Source organism: Lepidochelys kempii, chromosome 1 (genome assembly GCF_965140285.1).
Source record: "Lepidochelys kempii isolate rLepKem1 chromosome 1, rLepKem1.hap1, whole genome shotgun sequence".
Classification (NCBI taxonomy): domain Eukaryota; kingdom Metazoa; phylum Chordata; order Testudines; family Cheloniidae; genus Lepidochelys; species Lepidochelys kempii.
This window is the reverse complement of record NC_136380.1, coordinates 227,310,567-227,324,924: the sequence shown is the minus strand read 5'-3', so window position 1 is coordinate 227,324,924 and position 14,358 is coordinate 227,310,567. Positions and strand designations below refer to the sequence as shown.

The 14,358-nt window shown below is 40.2% G+C and overlaps 1 protein-coding gene across 1 annotated transcript in view; it reads left to right on the top strand.

The window, feature by feature from the left end:
• The window catches only part of RIBC2 (RIB43A domain with coiled-coils 2), a 32,714-nt gene that overhangs the window by 6,757 nt on the left and 11,599 nt on the right, over positions 1-14,358 (top strand). Inside the window, exons 2-4 of the mRNA XM_073315989.2 lie at positions 174-255; positions 3,695-4,039; positions 4,762-4,880. Coding sequence (XP_073172090.1) covers positions 174-255; positions 3,695-4,039; positions 4,762-4,880 — 546 coding nt within the window. The remainder of the gene's footprint in view (positions 1-173; positions 256-3,694; positions 4,040-4,761; positions 4,881-14,358) is intronic.

Here is a 14,358-nt window from a genome sequence, read left to right as displayed (position 1 = left end):
ATAACATAATTCACAGCTGTTTAAAATTATAATTTTGCAAGGCAAATTCATTCATTTCTGGCTCAAGGGAACATTTTAATATAAAAGGCTGGACTAAAGCCTGTAAACATACTTTAAATATTTTCAATAGAATAAATAATTTTTACAGAGCTTAATTTTTTTTATTGTAATAGGTTGATAAGGATGCTTTGGATACTCAAATCAATGATAAGAAGATTCAAGAGGCAAATGAGAAAGCACGACATGAAATAATTGGTACATTTATTGTTATATAAATAATACAATTTTGTATTAGTATATGTAAACATTTGTACTCTGTTTTGTGATCTTTTCTCACCATTTTCTCTTTTTAAAATGTTGCCACCAGTCTTTTCCTGAGTATTTGCTGCTGTGGAAATGTAGGCAAAGATATTAAAAATGGGTACTAAAAATTAGACACCTCTATAAGTGGCCTGAAGACTACTCCTGGATGAATTCTGCGCAGCTGCGCACACGCATAATTGATGTGCTGCACATAATTTTTTTTCCCCATAGACAATAATTTCTGCCAGAAAGTTGCTGCAGTTATGCCTTTTGCCTACCAGGGGCTGCTGTGGCGCTAGAACAGAGAAGCCACTCCCGAGCAATCCCCAGCTGTGATAGGAAAGGGAAGAGGATAACTTCTTCACAGCGTCGGTGGGGCCAGGTCAAGAGACAGGGGATATGAGGGGACAGACAGCGTGGGACACATGGGGCTGCTGTGGGGGGTCACAAACTGGGGTTCATAAGGGCTATTGGAGGAGGACACACTGGGGCAGTGGCTGAATGGGAGTGGAGGCACAGAGCCGCACAGAGCCACACAGGGACAGGGGGAGGGAATGCAGGGACACATGGGGGAGGGAGTGGCTGAGTGGGGGTACAGGGACACATGGGGGAAGAGGGATGCCTGAGTGGGGACACAGAGACATGGGATGGGGGGTACAAGGACACATGGTGATTGGAAGAGGGGGTGCAGGGTGACGGGTGCAGGGACACATGGGGAGTAGGTGTCTGAGTGGGGGTGGAGGAAGATGGGGGAGGGGGGGAGGGTGCAGGGACACATGGGGACAGATGTGCCTGACTGAATGGGAAAGGCCAGGGGTCAGCCAGAGTCTGCATGGGGGAGGCTCCCTAAAAATTCCCCCTTGCCCTCCCAAAAAACCTGTTTCATATGTCTCCCACCCACACCCAACAACCCTCCAGGTTCACTCACAGGCTCTTTCCCTTTCCCTCAGCTCCTCCGTTACCCCTGACTCCCCCAAGCCTTTGCACTGCTTCTGGTGTGGGTGGTGGGGACATGGTTCTGTATTGTAGTTTAAATGCATTACATAAAGTTCTGTATTTTATATGCCTCGTAAGGAATCTATTTGACAAAAAACATTTCCTGAATCTTTTTCATTGTCCGTAATATTACAGACATCCTTGCTGACAGGTATTTTGAAATACGTTACCAAAATAATTGAAACTGGTGTAATTATATTGTGTTATTTTGACAAATAAAATATGCAGAATTTTGCAGGATTTTAAAATATTATGTTTAGAATTTTAAATTTTTTGGTGCAGAATTCCCCCAGGAGTAGAAGACAATGGGAACTGTTGGCTTCTCAGCCCTTTTGAAAATCAGTTTAACTTAAAGCATATCAGAAGTCCCAATGAACCCTGTGTGTAAAGTTAAGCTTATGCATAGGGCTACGAATTTGTCACAGAGGTCACGGAATCTGTGACTTCCAGAGACCTCCGTGACTTGAACCCACAGCACCTGGGAGCTGCAGGGTCCCCCCGTTGCCCATGGTGGCTGGGAACTGCGAGGCCCCAAGCTCTCAGCTGCTGAGGGCAGGGAAGGGAGTGTCCCAGGAGCTCCCAGCTGCTGTGGATGGTGGGGGTGCCCCACAGTTCCTGGCCGCCATGGGCAGCAAGAGTGCACCGCAGCTCAGAGCCATGGGCAGAGGGGGGGCCGTTGCAGCTCCCAGCCGGTCCCCCAGCGATAGTATGGGGACCCCGCGGCTCCCCATTTTGTCATGCATATTTTTAGTAAAAGTCACAGATAAATTCACGGGCTTCCATGAATTATTCTTCATTGCCCATGACCTGTCTGATTTTTACTAAAAATATACATGACAAAACTTAGTCTTACTTATGCATAATACTTTAAAGGATCAGACTTAGGATCCTCACTTTAGGCACTCATTTTGAAAACCTATGCTGTAGGAATCACTTACTGCTGTATCAGCAAATAAAGATACATATGCACTAAAATGGTAATAGTTATCTGAGCAAAATTGTATTTTTCTTGTCCCACATTTAGTTTCAAAATGTAAATTCATTTCATAAACCTTGTCCATATGTGAGCACATGACTGATTATGTTTTTCCCTCTTAATTCAGACATAGAAAGTATATCCTGTTTATTTTTCTATATCACCCTTGAAACAATGTCTGTCTTCACTTGAGCGGGAAATTTTTTTTCCCCACACTGGGTAAAACTTCCGCCTAAGTCAATGGGAGTTTTCTATCAATAAGGTCTTCAGGATTTAGCTCACTCTTTATATTTGGATTTTTTTTATATTGCATCATGTATATGCTACATGCCATTAGGAAAGTGTATTTTAATTAATCCGATTCGGGAGTGTGGTGTAAAGTACTCATCAGTTCACTTGGGGAAGGTTGTACAGTTCTGCTAATATTAATAGAACTTGTGCCACTGAAGCACATGCATTGCAATATCTCTTTACTCCTAGAGGTGCTCATTATGGACAGCCATCAGTATATAGATTGTTTTTGATAGAAACATGTATAATCTAAACCAGGGTTGTGAGTAGGAGCCATTGCTGAGTCAGGGCACAGACACATAATCATGCTGAGCACATCCCCTGACATCTAAGCTGCATCATGGCCCACCGTGGCTGGAATGCCCCTCGATGGTTTCATTTGCAAAGGGCCCATAGAGTAACCTCTCTATGGGTTCAAGAAGTGCCAAAATGTAGTAGCCAGCTTCTGCACTGCACAGCTGCTGCTGGTCATGATTTTCCTGGCAGGCATTGATTCACAATATCTAACAGAATTTGACCCTATAGGAAACTTCCAGAACATATGCATTCTGACAGGTATATACTTGTGAATTATATTTAAACAGTTAGACTGTGTACTCTGTGGGACAGGATCAGTTGCAAAGTTTGAACTGGAGGCGGTAATTAACAATAAATTCTCTAAAAAGCAATGGTGTTTGCCAATATTTTTTCCAAGCTATATCATTGGTGGTACATCATTTTAGAGTGCTGATTGTTATTTTTATAGTTTCTTGTGTTCCTAATAAGTAATTGTGTTTCAGTGACTACTGCAAATTAGTAGTAGATGCTGAGGAATTGCTCCACAGTACCTAGGATTGATATGCTACAACAAAATTTATTAGCAGTCTTATCTTCTGTCTTTATTTTATGTATATTTTTGATTATATTTTCAAAGGTGCCAAAGGTGATTAACAATTGAGAGTTTTTATAACTGAATGGCCCTATCATCTTAGAAAAATCATTTACCAGCTTTGACCTCCTAAATGACTTAAGTCTAGTAGTTTAAAGATTTATTTTCTAATCTTTTTTCAAGATCACATTCTTCATTTTTTACAATTCCCTGTACATTTTGAATCTCGTAGTTTTACCTTGTCCATAACCTTTTTGTAGCTGGTGAAATGAAGCAAAATGACAAGATCATCTGCATGTTAGAAGAACGACAGAAACAAGACATCAAAAACCTAAACAAAGCTGTCACTGAGTTTCAACAGAATTTTCAGAAGCCAGAAACTCGGCGTGAGTTTGATTTGTCTGACCCACAGGCCCTGAAGAAGGATACTCCTGCTCGCCTCTCTGACAGTGACCCTCGATGTACTGTATCTGGCTTGCAGAAGTTTCTAGGAGAAGATTTAAACTATGATCAGAGAGTGAAATTTCAAAAGGAGCAGTCAAGAGAATGGTCTCTACAGCAACAGAGAGACTGGAAGAATGCATTAGCAGACCAGAAATTTGCAGGTAACAAATGAAGGTAAAAGTTTGATTTTAATGTTTTTGTTTTGTTTTTTAAACAAATTCTACTGTGAATAATTTGCAAAACTGTAGAATAGCCCATTATGCCAATCTGTGATATAGGGAAAGTGCTGTGGGAATTTTAACTTCACACAGATATCCTGTGCAGACTCACAAAAATAAACTTGTTTTAATGTCTCAGTTAAAGTACTTGTATTGAGAACTTATGATGATCCCATGAATTTCTAATCTTCTTTTCCCCTATACACCTGAAATGAAGAGACTGGGTGGTTTTAAAAAAAGCTTGTGTATTTTGAACGTTTAATTCAATGAAGTCAAGGTACTTGTTATGCTTTTATACTAATGTTACAATAGATAAAATGAAGCTCTGATTTATTTTTTTAGTTTCTGTCCTGAAAAAAGTGTTTTCTGGGGATAGTTACAATATTTTTTAAAAACTTTGTCCAAACAAGTTTTGAACAAACAAGTATTAAATAAAGTTTGCTTCATTTTTTACATTTCTAACCTGGATTCCTTGATATGTTAATTTACTGACTCATTAAACCTTCTATAATAAACCTTAGCCATGGAATTTGGAAAGGGATACATGAGATGTCTTTCTGTTTAATATGTGAATAGTTCATCAACCAACAACTGTTTTAAAATTACATTTACATATGCATGGATGATAAGCCTTATCAACTAAATTCTGCTTTAATCTAATTTAGAGGATCTCCATGACAAGAACAGGATAGACCTAGATCAAAAAGCCATGGAACTACAAAGGAAAGACGTAGAAACCAGACAAGCTGTTTGTGCAGCTACCAAGGATTTTAATAGAACTCAGGTAAATTAATATTGGTTATAAAGAGGAAGGAATTGAGCAATTTTTTTTAAGTCATATAACAAAGTACAATGAGTAATGATGTTGCCACAAAGATTTGTCCGCAATTAAGTTCCAGTGTTGTTTTAGTAATCAGAAAATATGTTTTATGCACCTCTCTAAAGATATCCTCTGCCAGCATCCAGGAGCCAGCAGGGGAAAATGTCTGCCTAGATCTGGAGCTTTTGCTCAGCCTCACTAAAATCTGTCAATATCCACTGTACTAACACCACAGTTTTTTGTCTCTGCGTGGCTCATCCTGCTCTTTAACATCACAGTGGCAGATGGATCTGGTTTTAAACTCCCCAGACTCACCAGAAATTGTGAAGAATCGGAGGGTCTCTGATAGCCCTTTGCAGGGCAGCATGGCACCATTCGAGAAGCAGCAAGTCTACAATATGATAAAGCAGATAGCTGAAGAACAGATCCTGCTTCTGTAAATATCAGAGCAGGGGTTCTCAAACTGAAGGCTAGGACTCCTCAGGGGGTTAGGAAGTTATTATGTGAGGGGTCGTGAGCTGTCAGCCTCCACCCCAAACCCCGCTTTGCCTCCAGCATTTATAATGGTGTTAAATATATTAAAAAGTGTTATTAATTTCTAAGGGGGTTCACTCAGACGCTTGCTATGTGAAAGGGGTCACCAGTTCAAAAGTTTGGGAACCACTGTATCAGAGAATATCTCTGAAATTTAAATCATAACTGCAGCACACCAGGTCAGTTTGCAGGGGCTAATCTCCAGGATCAGGGAGGCAGAAGTTAGAATGTGTACCTTAGAAGACAATATGAACTCTATTATGATCAGTGCAGACTAAACATGTCTGATCCAAAAGCTGAAAAATAGAATTGATCTGTAAGGCCATCCAGAAGAAATAATTTGAGGGTGGTTGGATCTGTAGAATTTGTATAAGACACTACTTAAGATTTTCCTTATACCCAGACAGAGCTGAATATAGAAAGGGCCCACTGCTCCTAGCCACCGAACCCTCAACTAATTCCAAGCCAAGCATTTATATTAAATTTTCTAAAATACAATGTGAAAGAATCCATTCTTAAATAATAATAATAAAGCCTGGGAAAAAGGAAACCTGAGATGGAAAGGGCATAGATAGTGATATTTCCCAACTACAGCCAGGAGGTAATCAAAAAAGAGCCCTGTTAAATATGTCAAGGAAGCAGGCCAAGGAGAAAGGACTGACCTATTTTATAGCCTTCCAAGCTCTTTTTCAGATGAAGGTGGATAGCCAGGCCCTTAACTTCTCGAAACTGGGAGAAGCAGAAAACTACATTCTATGGCTTTTTCTATAGAACCAAAATTACATTGCCATGGGATTTGCTATTCAACACTTGCAATGCTGGGTGGTGGTTGTCAGAAGTGAAGGGATCCAGAGAAGTGCCCATCTCAGCTCTGTACCTCCCATATCTTCCATCATACCCATATTTAAAGCCAGGCGGAGCCATCAGACATTCATAGACGGAAATCAGCACAACTCATCTCACTGAGCAAGAATCCAGACCAACCTGGCTCCCGTGGAGATAGTAACTATATCCTATCCGCTCTTTGAAACACCATATTGATTACTTTGCTTAACAAACTATATGAACTGCAGTTGGTTACTTATCAGTCCAGATCTCTTGACTCCATTTCTAATAATGGTTATGAGCTTTTTTCCCCCATTGGTTTTGCTCTTCCAGGAGGAAGAGGAGTGGGGTGTGGGAAGGGTTGCCTTAATTAATGATTTTAAGAACAGCATACTGGTAAAGTATTCAATTTAAATTGCAGATATTGGGTAATGTGCACAGGGATGAGGGCATTATTTCACTTCCTGTGTGTTTAAGAGCTGGCCATTAGAGAGCCATACACTGGGATTTTGGACCCATCTGTCTATAGGAGGTGGTAAAATAGTTTCTTGTTTCTCATCCCTCATTTTTCCAGTGGATCCACAAGCAGATATGTCTGGTAGGACTCTAACCTCCAATGCATAGTTATGTGCATTTAGCCCAGAAACCCTATTTAAAACGTATTCAGCAATGTTCATCATCCCCCCCCATCTCCTGCCTTTTGTGCGGGGAAGCACCAACGGGGAGGATTAGGCATATTCATATATTTTGCATTTGATGTGGAACAGAGAGGATGTGTTCATTCTGGCTACCCCTCTATCTTCCTGATCTTTTATCCCACTCTGACTTGAGAGCATTGGTCTTTCACACCTTTGCCTTGTTTTACACCCCCCTGTACTACCTCCTTTTAACTCTCTTACCTACTTAACCTCTTGCCACTCTAGTTTCTCTTCTCCATCTAAATGCCTTTGTGACCAGTGTCCCGGGGGGGCCACACTGAGATTATTCAATTAGGGTAAACTGTAAAGAATGGGGCAGATAATCCCCAGAGCTGGTGGATATTTCAATATTCTATCAAGCCAGCAGAAGACAGCTTCTATAATCCCTTACTGGTTGCACAGAAGCCCAGTATAGCAATCCAGCCTTGGGCTTCCACCCAGACACCCAAGTCAAATATGATGAGGATTACTGAAAATCTTATTCATCATATAAGAAAGTTCTACCAATCCCAGAGGATCAGACACATTACCTCCCAAGTTAATGAATATCTTAGATTTTACCCAAATAAATGCTTACAACCAATTCTTATTAACTGAACTAAAATTTATTAAAAAGATCAGTATACATACAGACATGAGTACAGTTCTGAGATTAGTTTCATAGGAGAGATGGTGAGCTTTGGAGTTGCAAAGAGTTCTTAAAATTAATCCATAGATTCAGTCCAATGTTCATATCCAGGGTGATCCCAGGTGGGACTGGAGATCTCAGTCTTATGATTCAAGCTTCCCCTGCATAAAGTATTAAGCAGATCTGAGAGAAAAAGGATCTGGACCCAAGGGTTTTTATACAGTTCCAGGTCTTCTCTTGATAGCTCAGAGTTATTAGGCGAACAATAGGCAATCATTGAGACTCTGAAGTAGACCTATTTCCTAAGCATCACCAGTAATTAGCTACACAGATTAACATAAAGCAATTGCCTGTTTTCCACCATTTACAGGTGATTTGCTGTATACTTCAAAGAGAAATCGAGACCGTGATATCACTATATTTACAGTTAATATAAATGTTAATATTTTCTTTTGATCTCTGAATTAACAGAATACAGCATAGGCAGGAAATGTTCAATTACATTAACCTTTAACAATATATATTACTCCTGGGGGAATTCTGCGTTACTGTGCATGCACAGAATTCATGGCTCGCACAGATTTCTTTGCTTCCCTGCAGAAAAAAGACTTCTGACAGGGAAGCAAAGGGAAGTCACAAGAGCGGTCACACGCCCCTCCCCAGCAGTGCAGGCAGGTTGGTTTGGGTGCTTGGAGCAGCTAGTAGAGACATAAAGCACTGCTGAGGTGGGAGGGCTGGGCAGTCATGTGGGAGAGGGAGACACTGTCCCTCTCCCTCGCTATTGTGGCATGCTCAGCGTGGAGGGGCAGAGCTTTGGGGTGTTTCTGGTGAGGTAGGCATGGGGCAGGTTCTGTTCCCTCAGGCAAAGCAGAATGTATCAGCCTGCCTTCTTAGTGAATTGTTCCCATTGTTCTTAGTGAATCCCCCAGGAGGATAAAACAGGCGTAAAAATTTTAAGGCTCCTTTACATTGTCAGTGGTGTAAAGGACAGTGTGGCCTTATAAATGTTTGTGGTGTTTTGGTGATTAGTCATGTACATTTTTGGACTAAAACAATTTCCTTTCAAAATGTGCTCCATCAATTGTTTGCTACTGCCCTTTCTGGAGATAGTCAGGAGCTAATATAAATTGTGAATTTGATTCCCCAGCCTTCACTTGCTCTTCAGTTGCAATGATGTAACACTGAGCATATGGCTGTATATATTTGTTGACTAATAGCTACTATTGACCCTTTACTTCTAGTTATATTACTATTAGGCAGAGGGGGTTGGGGATTTCCTCCAGTGTTCCCCACTCCCATACTTCATCCATTGTATTGTAGTTTAAATAAATTACCAAAATAATTGAAACCAGCATGATTATATTATTTTAACAAATAAAATATGCATTATTTTGCAGAATTTTAAAATATTTTGCGCAGAAATTTTAATTTTTCGGTGCAGAATTATTTATTTTTTTGGTGCAGAATTCCCCTAGGAGTAATATATGTAAACACACAAAAAGATTATCTACCAATATGTCCCTAAAGGCTGAATTTGGGTAATTTATCCTGCAGGATGCTTAACCCTTTCTGGCCACGTGTCTCAGCCTTATGAATGCTTCTATTCCTCAACCTGGACTTCTCACTCTTGCTGTACCTTTGAGTCTTAGGGGGCATGGACTAAGATGTTTTTTGGGACACTTCCCCCTGTGAGTACCCATGGCTAATTTATTTAAATGTGTTTCTTGGAACATAAAAAGGAATGTTAACTGTATAAGAAGGAAAAAATATGAGTCTCACTTTAATGAGCTGTAAGTGGATATAATATTCCTCCAGGAAACCCAAACTCATTGAGTCTGAGGTCGAAAAGCTTTAAAAAAGCTGGATTGGTAATGATGATGTTTTTAGTAATTAAGCAGCCAAATCTGGGGGCAGGAGTGTCAATCCTGTTCAGTAAAACCTGAAAACACACAAATCCTATCCACTGATAAGACACGTAGGGAAGATTCTTAATTGTTAAAGTTTGCATCGGTGACATTATACACTCTTGTAAACATCTATGACCCCAACAGAGATGATTCCTCCTTTTTCAATTAGTTATTTTCAAAATTGACTCCTTCCTAGAAAATTTGATTATAGTGGGGGAACTTCAACAAGTGTTAGAACTGCTTTTGGACAGGTCAAGCAGACCTCAGTGATCCCCATCCTCCACTAGGCAGACTATTATCCAGATGGAGGAATTGGATTTAAAGGACATAAGGAGACTGCACCACTCTACAGGTAAAGACTGCTTTTTTTCCTCACCTCTACACACTCAGAGAATAGTTATTTTTTGGCAACCGGTAGCTTGGTAGCTGTGTTATTAACAATTATATAAAGCCATTATAATCTCTGATCACACCCCTGTGATACTGTAGCTCTCATCTCCTGAAAAACTAGGCTACCAGAAGATGGCGGTTAATACTGCTCTTTACTTCTAGATATAATTGAAAAAGCTTGTGGGGAAGAAATGACTTAAAGGGCAGGATAATATCCTATTCCTTCCACAGAAAGAGAGCCAGATAGACTGAGCTGATGACTAATGGAACAGCTCAAGGAGGCAGAACTCAGCTATGCGGATTACCCCTCTTTGGATAAACTGAGATGTAACCAGTCTCAGATATGAAATTAATAAAATAATTTCAGCTCAGGCTGAATTTGCGTTGTTTAAATGAAAACAAGGCATGCTGGGAATCGAGCATTTAAAGGTGGGGATATCATTAGCATACAGACTTAGAATGAATTCATTAAAAGCTAAAATCCCACTCATTTCACTCAAGTCAGTGTCAGATACCCACAAATCTAAAAAATTATTAATGAATTCTCCAGATTCTACCAATGCTTGTATTTAGAAGAAGATCCCTGATGATCAGTTACTTGATGAGTACACCCAAAATCAGCAATTCCCCCAGCCAGCAGAAGAACAAAAAGTTTGGCTCAATTCCCCATTCCATACGTCTGAAATTATGGCTACCCTAGGCAACATGAAATCAAGTAAGGCCCTGGCCATAGACTACTTTCCAGATGAATTTTATGCCCAATTCAAAGCCAACTGGCTCCAAAACTGGCTGAACTATACACTGAGGCTTTTGGCAGAAGTACTCTGCCCCCTTCAATGAATGATGTCCTAATCTCAGCCATCCTTAAAGCTGACCCAGATGACCAATATTCTTAATCAATTCTGACATTAAAATATTTTCTAAAATTCTACCTGGATGATTAGAAAAAGTAGTGAGGTACATAGCATACCCAGATTAGGTGAGTTTTATACAAGAGAGACATGGGTCAGGCAAACCCTGGGTCAGTTTATCAGTGTGCTAACCCCTTAAAGCTGATGGCTGTTCTGTCACTGGACATGGAAAAAGCCTTTGATAGAGTAAATTGGAGGTATTTTTTCTTTACCCTACAAAAATTTGGATCTGGTCTCTTTCATTTCCTAGATTAGACTTTTGTACTCCAATTTTAGCTCCCATGTTGTAACCAATAACTACATTTCCCCTCCTTTCAATCTCCATCGTGGTACTAGACAGATCTTTCCCTCCTCCTATTTAATTTGACTTTAGAGCCATTGGCAATACAAATTAGAGCACACCGAGGGATCCAGAGTATAAAAATAGGGTCCATGGGGATGAAAATATGCTTATATGATGATGATTTATAAACTATTGAATTGTCTGGGAAAATCTCAGGGTACAATGTTAACAAGCACAAGCCAGAGGCTCTTAGTGCACTTTTAGATAATACTTTTCTCTGGTAGCAGCCAGAAATCAGGTACTTGGGAGTCTTCTTTCCTAGAAAGATGAAATAAATAGTCAAAATTAATTTCAGTCTAATCACACACACAGCTTTGGATCTACGTAGATGGGAAGCCTTCCTCTATCACTTTGGGGTAGAGTTAAAAATCTTAACGACGAGTGTCCTCCCAAGACTTCTATTGATCTAAGCTCCTTGCCAGTTTATATTCCCCCTTCTGTTTTTTTGTTTTTTTTTTTCCAGAATTAATAACATTTTTAAAATTCTGTTGTGGGGTATGGGGAACAAAAGCCAAATTATCCTTTGAAAAATGCAGCTGCCTGTCAATGCAGGAGACTTGGCGTTACTATGTATCCTTAATCTTGAGCCAAGTGACACAGTGGCTGACCTGCTCCCTCCCCGAGCTTTCCATACAAGTCCCAGGCTTCTCCTGTCTGGCTGTATACAAAGGAAGAAACCCACCACTAGCATGATTCCTAAACTTGGACTTCTGTTGTGTCCTTATGGAGAAGATGGTCACAATTTTGACCATTAGGAAAGTTGGGTATCTGGTTGCTTCCAAGTTTAAATGTCATCCCTTATCACATTTAGATTCAGGTTACTCCAAAATGTTAATTGCCTATAAATCCATCCTATAGCCCGATTAGATTCAAAAAGGGATTTTGAGCATAAACCACCTATTTGAAAGCAATTACTTCATGCTCTTTCCTCGCCTTAAGGGGAAATTTCAACTGGACCCAAAGAAGGAATGTCAATACTTTTAATTTAACCATGCCCTGCAACACCAGTTTGGGCCAGATGCCTCTGCAGCATCAGACCCCCCCAGCTTCTAGAGAGTTCTGAAAAAGTTATATTTCCTGCCTATCAGGCAAATTGGCAGTCAGCAGTGACTGGGAACATGAGCTGTGAATTTCCATTACCAACATTCTGTGGAATCAGATTTATTCCAATATACAGCATTTCTGACTAGAATTACAGTTAAGATTGATCTAGCAGAAAATCCTTTGGAGGATGCACTGGACTCCATCTAGACTTTTCAGGTCTGGAGCAGCCACATCTGACAAATGCTGGTTCTGCAGGCATGAACTTGTACCACATGCTGTGGAACTGCCTTTTGATCTATTTTTTTTCTGGACAGAGAAATATTTGAGCCAATTTCTCTCTCTCTCAGTCAAGGTGAATTGCAGGCTGGCCAGGCCATGCTAGGCCTAACCAATCTGTCCTGGAAACTGAAATCCTCTGAAAATTTTTGGTTGGGTAGAGCTCTGATTGTAGCCAAACATCCAATTCTACAACAGGGGAAGTTCCAAGTACACCCATCTCCCAAGAGTTGTACTCTGATTTGGTGAGCCTGGTAGCAATGGAACAAAATTTGCACTCAAAACAACCAAGATAAGTGTATGGTTATATGGTTGTCATTTTTGAAAGAATCAGAATAATCAATTACATTCTCTCTGAGGTAATATTTTTTGTGGTGCCCTTCCAAAACCCTGGACCCCTCCCATTTTCTCAACTCATCTCTTCCTTCTCTATCCTATCATTCCTTTCTTAGCCTCTTTTATGTGGCTGTCTGGCTTTCCTTTGGTCCTCTTTTCACTGTCACTTTTTTCTCTATTTCTCTCCTGCCATCTTTTTTCCCCCCGAAAGGGAATTATGATGATTAGTTTATGATCTTACTTTACAAAGAGCCCCAAATTGGGTCTGAATAACAAAATAATTATTAATTAATCGTACAGGCAAATCTCTGTAACCAATTAATAATTGTCTTTGTCCCATTATTCTTTGCCCTTAAGTAGTTTTGTCTCCCCTACATTGCTGTATAATCTGATAATGGCTCTACTTCAGGTTAGGTAGCTAATAAAAGATAAGACAAACAAAGAATAGTCTGTATAAACATAGATATCTCCTCTGCCAAGATTCTCACTCCTAGATCTTAGCTTGCTATCATGAGGCACTTGGACCTTCCCAAACTCTTGAAGAGTTTTGGTCCCTCAGGCAGCAGTAGTGGGGTAGAGCACTGCTGAACTTAATTATCCTTGGTACTTTCCATCTGGTTCCTTCTTGATTTCAATCAGCAAAGAAACTCCATGTAGGAGCTGCATCTCTCCAGTTTCACGCCTACCATTCTCAGAGGCATGCTCCTTGTGCATCAGGTATCCTTTCTGCATCCAGGTCTTTCAGGCAGGTCCAAATGTCTTTTACCTTAGTTTTGTGAGATCATTTGCCTCAGGCTCTTTGGTCAGTGCTCAGCGGCAGCACTTTGGCTCTTACTTCATCACCTGCCCTGGCACTTTGTTGCCTCTGTCTGCAACACTTTCAAGTCTGCTCTTGGGGTCTGTTTTAGTGTTCCAGAACCTCTGTTTTGTGGCACTTCAGTACTTGTGTTTTGCATGTTTCTGGAACATGTCTTGGCACTTTTGGTGTTAGTTTTTATATATTCTTCAATGCTTTCTTCAGCGCCTCTGCTGTGCTCCAGCAATTCACTTTGGTACCCTGATATACCATCTCTTCAGCTCAGTCTCACTGTTTTCTCTTTTTGTTTTGTGCTATGTTCTGTTTGCAGAACATCAATCTCTTGAGCACCTAAGGAAGAAGGAAACCACTCAATGGCTTCTAATCATGTTCTTCCAGCAAGTCTAGGTCAGTGATGGACAACCAATCCACTGCATGGTCTTCTTTGCAGTTAACTGTGAAGTTAAGGACCATATGTCACCCTGGGATCTAAGAAAGAGTGGAGAACGCTTCTATGGGCTTGTCAAGATGCAGAGTTACACCAGTTTATCTAATGGTGTTGTTTTAAACTGATTTAGTTAAAAAGGTGCAAAATGCTATGTGGACACACTAATTTTGGTTGAGCCATATTTATTTTGGTTCAGTGTGTTTAGTTAAACCAAAGTGTTTTAGCTAAACCAAAATAAATCACTCAGACCAAAATAAAATTTCCACACAGGACTGGTGCAAGTTGGTATGTAGACAAGGCCTAAGT